An 8605-nucleotide genomic window follows, 5' to 3' on the forward strand; every position below is an offset into this window, starting at 1 on the left:
CTGGTCAAAATATTTTACTTTATGAATTAATTATTAATTAGTTAATGTAGTGCCAGTACAGAGGCTTGAATGGAATGCCTGGGATCTGTCCCTTAGCTTTTGTCACATGCTCAGGGCTGGAGCTCTGCCTGCCACTTGAGCCACATTCGGCTTTTGGCCTTTTGGTGATTAATTGGAGATAAAGTTGGCTTCAACTGTGGTCATCAGACCCCAGCCTTTTATGTACCAAGGATTATAGACAGGAGTCACCTGTGCCTGGCTCTAAATATTTTAAATAGGATGATTTTTTTCTTCTGAATAGAATCTCATTTGCAAACATAATTTGGCTTACAGAGAAAAATATCTTTGATTGATCTGGTCTAAAGATATCAATTGAATGTGAACATGTATCCAGCAATCATGAGAAATAGAAAGGAAACAAAAAAAAATGAACTATATCTGGGGAGATAAAGATGTGTATAGGATCAAATGACCACACTCAATATAGGAACTACCAAGAGAGCTGGGACACAGTATGCAGATTGCCAAACAATAGGCTAGGGAGAATTCCGGGCATGTGGTACACATATGAGGGTCTAGGCATAGAAAGAACAGGACGTCTATAAAGACTTTATCAAACAGAGGGATTTGAGCTGAGTTTGGTGGATGGGCCCCATGAGTCAGTGTGATAAACCATCTTGACATCAGGCTAGAGCAGTAGCTCCCTCCACGAGGGATGGGAGAGGCTTAGTGGGGATGGAGGAAGTTGGGTTGGCAACTATTTTCCCCTCTGGTTCCTGCCAATCAGTGTCTCAGTCTCTCAGTCTCTTAACAGCTTGTCTTCTCTATAGCCTGGAGTATGGACCAAGTTACCCTGGGACTGGGCCACAGTTGCTGACATGGAAGCCTTTCCATGGCTGCTCCTCCTGCTGCTCCCAGAAGATGAGTGGCTACCCACACCTGCATAGTGCTGTCTCCTTCCTCTCCAGTTTTCCTGTCTGGTGGTCATTGATCTAGTGAGATCCTTCCTTTGGAAATGTCAGCCTTCCTGGACAAGGAACAGAGTGGCATCAAGGACGGCTCAAGCAAGAAGAATGTCTGGGGATAAGGAAGGGGGAGCAGAATCAAGATGGCAAAAGAAAAAGAAAAAAATTAGAGAGTGAAGAGACAGATGAGAGTGACCCCTGGCAGATGCTCAACTCAGGGATAATGGGAATCTAACATCAGAAGAGGCAACTTTAGGACAAGATCTAGTGTGTAGGTCATAGAAGCTGCTCCATAGAGATAGATGCAGTTTCTGATATCAGGTTCAGCACCTAGAAGACACTAGTTGTGTTATTTCTATCTCTTTTCTACCTACATTTGCAGCCAAAGCATTCTCTGGAGATGGTGTTGATCCTGAGGAAGTAGTTGCAGTCTTTCAAGAGTGAATTAGCCTCCCTCTGGGAGAAGTAAAGAAGTTGAGAGCATCATCTGGTCCTCACAGAAAAGAATCAGTATAGTGACGCCAGGGAACAAAGGTCAGCCAGCATCCATCTTGGTAATGGACCCTCACTACCAGGGCTGAGTGAGCTTTTTGGAGCCCAGCTACTCTCTTTATATTAGCAATCTGACCTGGGAGGACTCAGGACTTTATCAAGCTCACGTCAACCTGAGAATATCCTCATACTCTACCATACAACATTATAATTCACATGTCTACCGTGAGTTAATTTAGACTCCTTTTCCCCCATCCCCCACCCTCCTGGTTCTCACGGGCTTACTTATGCCATGGAGGAGGGGTTAGGCTTTGAGAAGCCAGGGGTAGAAGGCAGACTTCCTCCAGCATGGCTCAGCCCTAGTATCTGAGCTACAGCAATAGATAGGTAAGTTGGAGCAAGGCCACGGAGGGTCCCAAATGCAGTGAGAAGGATGAGAGGCTTTTTGTAAAGACCCTCTAAGGGGCCTTTCTCTCTCATGGAGAAAGAATGAACATTTATTGAGCCTTTTATTGCCCTGTATAATTTGAGGACTACTAATCTGTATCTTTCTTTAACTAAAGCCCAACCTGTCATGTTGAATCTTACTGATAAATGGCTTGGGAATAGTGATAACATTTTGTGTGATCAATGAGGCCCAAGAGGGCTCTGAAAGGGGTGTATGAAAGTAAGGAAGAACAAGCAGAAGAAGAAATGGAAGCTATCAACAGCTCTGTTCCACCTTAGCAGTTGTTGCTGTGGCCATCCAGAAACAAGAAGTTTTATGATGGTTGATTTTCTTGAGTGTTTGCTTATTTGTTGTTTGGGTGAAGGGGCTGTCAAAGGAGGATCAGTACTTCAGTACTCCAGAGCTTAGAGGTTTGAAAAACAGGTGTCACCACTTTTCAGTGGGTCATTGGGTTTTCCTCTCACCTAGGATGACTGTTGTAGCCTTGAGTCACTGTGAATATTGAGATCTCTGGGGAAGATCACTGTGATGTGTTCCTGACATGTTCTATAGAGACAGCGGGCATGGATGTGACCTACAGCTGGCTCTCATCAGGGGACAGCAGTGCTGTGGTGCAGGAAGGCCCGGTCCTCAACACATCCTGGAGTCCTGGTGAAAATGCTCTTTCCTACACATGCAGGGCTAGCAACCCCATCAGCAACATCAGTTCCTGTTCCATCCCTTCTGGGCTCTTCTGTGCAGGTAGCAGCACCCTAGAGACAATCCTCAAGCTTGTGCAAAACTCCTGCCTCAAGACACACATACTCTCTTTCGTCCAACCCCAAGTCTTCTAAAGAGTACATGGACTCCATAGCCTAACCCTATTCCAAGAGGGTTGAAATCTAGATGGGCGGGGGTGGGGGTGGGGGAGTGGGGTGGTAATCACCTTCTGGTGTCTAATTCTCCCAACTTCCAAAGGTCTTGTCTCTTGAGTGGGTTAGAACATGTATGTCTAGAGACATATGCAAAGGGATATCCACCGATTATGAACCTGAGACCTCCTCTCTGGAATTTGAGGTAGGAGTTCTTAATCTTAACTTGCCAGTCCCTCTCATGAGACTTTTACCCTTTCCTTCTTTTATCCTAGATTCTGGATATCCTGAAAAGTCTTCAATGACTTTCTGTTTCCTAGCCAAGGGATTGCTCCTCCTCCTGCTCCTAGTCACAACGCTCTGCGCTCTTTGGGTCCAGAAAAAATGTGCAAGGATAAGAATAAGGAAAATCAAAAGAAACAGAATGAAACTGGAAGAAGGAGAAGCCTATTCCCAGCCTGGCCTGACTGCCTCCTGGGGTCCTCTATCCTAAGCTTGGTGTCTTCTCAGCTCCAAGGGAATCCTCCAAAGGGGGTAACCAGGGCTGCGAAGGGCCATCTTCCTAAAAGCATGGCAATAAAGTCAAGTTGAGTATCTGCTCCTCAGAGGAGATATGCCTAGTCTTTCTGTCCTTACTGGAAGATGGGTAAATTTTCTCCCCACCTTTACTTTCCACTCTGGACACTGAACATTTCTCCAAGAACAGGTGGGGTTTTTTGTTGTTGTTGTTTTGTTTTATTTTTTGTTTTTGTCAGTTCAAGGCTTGAACTCAGGCTGGGCACTGTCCCTGAGCTAGTCTGCTCAAGGCTAGTGCTCTACCACTTTGAGCCACAGCTCCACTTCCGATTTTCGAGTAGTTAATTGGAGATAAGAGTCTTATGGAGACTTTTCCACTCCACTTCTGATTTTTGAGTGATTAATTGAAAATAAGAGTTTCATAGGGATTTTTCTGCCATAGTTGGTTTCAAATCACAATCCTCAGTTCCCAGCCTTCTGAGTGGCTAAGATTATAGGTGTGAGCCACTGGTACATGGCTGGTAAGTATACAATGATGGGTGTGTGTGTGTGTGTGTGTGTGTGTGTGAGTCATGGGGTTTGAACTCAGGGCCTCTGCACTGTCCCTGAGCTCTTTTGCTCAAGGCTAGTATTCTACCACTTTGAGCCACATTACCACTTCCAGTGGCTTGTTGTTATTGTTGTTGTTTTATTTTTTCTTCGGGCCCATCTTTGGGGAAGAAAGTAAGCCCAAAGACTCCCTCAGAATGAGGTGTTTGCTTTTTACTAGGCCCACCCAGTTCTCTATCAGTACAAATCATATATGCTTTAAATTAGACAGAGTTCTTTTAACCTAACTGAAACCTCAGTTAGCTTCCTAAATGGACGGTTTCCAGTCCTTAGAATAGACACGAAGTGGTATTGTACTTGTTAAGTTTCTTCAGCTCTTTTGCCCCCATTTCATCCTGGCAGATATATTTACTAAACTATTCTGCCCCACCGAGAAGGTGAAGGACCCTTGTTTGATCTTATTCTGGACCAGAGTTGAACATTGTGACCACTCTTATCTTCCTCATGTCAGTTGCTCTAGGCCTCTGGTGACTACTTCAAAGCAATGACAATTTCCAGGATCAGAACCCTTAACTTCTTTTTGTCGCTGGCATTGCTATCCTGTGTGTTTGTTTCTTCCCTGTAGATTTCCATGTCTTGTGTCTTTTCTCTAGGATCTTGACTGGGATTAATACCTACTCTTCACTCTCTGGCCAAGGGTCTCTTGTGTATACTCTTGGTCTTTCCCTAGTCCTGTGACTAGCCTGAATTTCTCCTTGAGGGCTGCTGTGCTGCTTCCTGTGTCTATCAATTACTCTTTTGAATTTTTCTTGCATAACTGCCAGAGAGAGAACTGGAAGACACTTAAGTGCAGGCAGTGAGTGATTTTGGAGAAGTGGCACAGGATGGGGTAGGAAGAGAGCTGGGTGAGATGTCACCCAGCTTTGCTGGGCTTTGCTGGGTCACTTGCCTCTGGCCTAGGACACTACATTCATTTAACATCGATTGAGCCACAGTCCATTTCCACAAGGAATATACACTTGAGGGAGGTGTAGGTACAGATACTTGGAGTTCTTACAGACATGTCTAAGCAAGTGTGTTGACTTTCACCCAAGAGGGTTAGTCAGGGAGCCCTGGAGAGTTTCAGAAGTGAAATCTGACAGATAGAGGACCATGTGACAGGAGACATAGCTGACTTTCCTCTGGGACTCTTCTCCCCTTCTCATATGTGAAGGACAGAATGCTGACTTCCAGAGTGTCTTTCCAAGAACAAGAATATGAACTCTGTGAAGGGTGCAGGAAGACACTAGGGAACCATGGAGACCAAAGACACCCAGCTTTTAGGAAAGTAGGCCATGTGCACTGGATCTTGGAACAATGCAGGGAGAGGCTCTGAAAGCAGTATGGGGTGGAGTCTGAAGCTAAGACTCAGGCTGTCTCTATGTTTTTATGAAGGAGATTGTGGCCCTTGGGCTTGTATAGAGTCTGGTGAGGGTAGAAAAACAGCCCGTGAAGAGTTCCGAAGACTGTTCTCTAAGGGCCAGAGCTCTTGTCCTGGTAGAAGGCGGTCCTTGGCTTGAGGATGGTTCTCTGTACCTCCCTTAGGTTCTGAGCAGTATCTGCACAGACACAACTAATGATCTTAATAACATTTTTGAGAGGCATTACTTCAGGTCTTGGGGCTATGTAGGGAATAAAACAAAAACAAAAACAAAACCACCCCGAGAAGTGCAAGACACTGACTTCCAACCCCAGCACTACAAAAACAGAAAACCACTAGGTGTCCATTTATCTTGCACACAGAAACTCACCCCATTTTGCCTCTATTACAGAATCTGGCACACAGGCAGTAAGTAATGGTCCCTGTATGTCTGTCAGAGATTTTCCTGGAGTTGGCAAAGTCTCTTCTCATATTCAAGCTCAGAAAAGACAAAGGCTGAGGTTCCAAAACAGGTCAGAACTCCTGGAAAAGTGAAGTTTCAAAGGTTGACTAGAAGCTCAGAGAGGTCCAGGCTTCTTGATTCAGTCTTCCAGCCTGTTAGTGTTTGCTCTTCCTCATCATTTGAAATAGGTGGAAGGACATAATATTTAATCACATAATAAATGTCATGTATTGGGCTCGCAGCAAGAGGCAGAACCCTGCCATCAAGGAACTCATGCAGTGTGTAAAGACATGATTGCAAGGTGTGGCAAGACCTATGGTGGAGATGCAGCATGGTAAATGGAGAGGTGTCCTTGAGGAAATGAAGCAATATAATTTCTCTTGGTGATCAGTAATGAATCCAGGGAAAGGAGAGAAAGGCTTTCTAATCAGACAGAAGGTAAGTGCGAAGAGACAGAGCAACTCACAGAATTATATACTGTGAATAAGGGACAGATGAGAAACCAGAATGGAGGCCTAGGCAGGAGCTTTTTCATTAGACTTGGGTGTGGGAGTTGAGGGTAAGATCCACAGCCCTATGGAGCTTAATATCTCACTAGGACAAAACACACAAACAGTTAATAACAATAATAAGAAACCCTATTTTTTTCCTAGAATATTTAAAGGGACCAGTGCTCAAGGGCTTGTTGTCCACAAAGTCCCTGGAATACTGGTTTTTTCTGATATTTTTGTCAGCAAGTTGAAAATACACAAGTGAGCTGTTACTAGAGTAAAAATCTTAGTTGGCTGAATAAACTTTCCCAGAGAATGTTAATGATTAGATCAAGGACGAGCTTGTTTAGGACAAACTAAAGTCTAAAAGCTTCATTTTGGACTATGATGATTATTGTTTTCATTATCAACTTTCATTTCTGGGGTAGTAAGGGAATAAGTGATAGATCTAGGATCTTTTTCTTAAAAAACTATGTTATGTTTTTAATCAGAAGAAGATGAGCATGCTTCTAGAAAAGCATGAATATGTCATAAGCCTTTAAAAGTTGAAAACCATGTATTTATCATATACCTCTGTGTGTGTGTGTGTGTGTGTGTGTGTGTGTGTGTGTGTGAATGTGGCAGCACTGGGGCTTGAACTTAGGGCTTACCTGCCTGGACTGGCTTCAATCCTTAATCCTCAGATCTCAACCACCTAAGTAGTTAGGATTACAGGTATGAGCCATTGATGCTGGTGCTCTACTTGAAAATCATTTTAAATCTCCCCAAATGAGATTGTCTTATTTTCCCAAAACTACTAGAGATGGCAAGAATGAAAGATTTGGATCAGATGTGAGGCCAGTTCTCCTGCTGGCTAGCAAGGAGCTAAGAACTCAATGAGGCTTCGAGGCTTCTCTCTTTGGCCGAATATTGTTTTTGTGTGTGTGTCCACTAACATGATGCCTTTAGAGTTTTGTCAATTGTTAGAGCAACCAATTATACTGAAAAGCCTTTTTTTTTTGGCTTTGCTGGAAGTGTGGTGGGAGATCCCAAGGACCTCTTCTACTTTTGTCAGTGTCAAAAAGCAAAACAAACAAAACCCCACCCATTTGCACCTAGAAGATCACTCCAGCAGTTATTCAAAAGAAGCAATGACCACCAAAGAAATGCTGTACTTCCTGGCCCAAGACATGATCAGATAAGGTGTGTGTCCACTTGGAGCGAAGATTTGGCAAAGTTTATCTTGCACAGCAGTGTTTATATGCATCTTTCAGGGTTAATCCTTCATGACCTTGTCACCATGATTCCATCAATCAGATACTTGGTGTCTGAGTGGTAGGTGTTTGGACTGGTGTGAGATGATTCCATTGGAACTCAATGAATGGGAAGTAGTAGCTGCAATGGCAACAATTACTGAACGGTATGGGGGGAGGGCAAATAACAGACCTGCATCTCGAGTCGGGTCAAGCTGAGGAAGTACAAATCCCTGAGGAGTAGCTACACAAAGTATCTTGTCATCAGAGAGTGAAGTCTCCAAGGTAGTAAGTTTCAAGTCCAGTTTGAGTTTGAATGCGCTCTGCCTGTACCTCGGTTGGAAATCTCAGCAAGTGACTTCAGCTCGTTGGGTCTTTGTTTTCTCATTAGACAAATGAACCTACCCTTCACGGAAAGTCTGTGAGGGTTATAGGAGATTTACAAAGTATCTAGCCCAAGGTGTGGTGCCCTGCTGGGCTCCAGAGAAGCATTAGTTATTTCGTGCTCCCTTTTCATCTCTGTTGTTTGGAAGCCTGTCATTTCTGCCCTCCGGGCCTGCTTCTCTTGTTCCTTCCTGCTACTATAGTAGTCTGGGAATCTATTAGGCACCCCCAAACTCAGAAAGCAGCCTGCGCCAGCTGCACGCTAGGGAGGCGCCTAGGCAAGATCTGGGAGCTAGCCAGCACAGACAGGTATTTCCAGTCTGGCGAGAGAGGAAATGGGTGGAGTTGGGGATGGGGACTGGGGAAGAGGAGATCGGATGGATGAGCCCAGGTCTGGGTGGAGGGAGGGAGGGGGAGGGGGAGTCGCGCTCTCCCGGGGTGCGCCAGCCCGGGGCTCAGATTTCAACCCAGTCCTGTATTTCCGAGAAGGGCGGGGGTCGCAGGTGGGATGCTTGCCCCCAGGCTGCACAGCAGCGGGCTCCCGTAGCCTGCGCACGGGATCTGACCCCCCGTAAGCCCCTCCGGCTCGCAGTGGGAAACCGCGGCCCGCCTTCCCAAGCTGAAGAGCTCCACGAGGGGGCGACCTGAGCCCACGTGCAGCTGAGTCCTTCTCCTCGAAACTACAACTCCCAGGCGGCCCAGGGGTCCTGCCCGCCTCGCCAGGCCTCTCTCGGTTCCGATTGGCCGCCTCGGACAGGGGGGGTGGGGGAATTGGCGGTCTCCAGGGCGACGGGAGGCGCTCGGGGCATCCGAGG

General features: G+C 45.7%; 1 protein-coding gene across 1 annotated transcript; it reads left to right on the top strand.

Annotated features, from left to right (window-relative positions):
• The first annotated feature begins 735 nt into the window (after positions 1-735).
• Positions 736-2738, top strand: Slamf9 (SLAM family member 9). The gene is given in 5 exon segments (XM_042681460.1): positions 736-749; positions 831-946; positions 1348-1422; positions 1425-1682; positions 2395-2738. Coding segments are annotated over 5 exon segments (807 nt in total).
• Positions 2739-8605: the final 5867 nt, after the last annotated feature.

This window comes from Dipodomys spectabilis, unplaced genomic scaffold (genome assembly GCF_019054845.1).
Source record: "Dipodomys spectabilis isolate Male_0828 unplaced genomic scaffold, ASM1905484v1 ptg000069l, whole genome shotgun sequence".
Lineage (NCBI taxonomy): Eukaryota > Metazoa > Chordata > Mammalia > Rodentia > Heteromyidae > Dipodomys > Dipodomys spectabilis.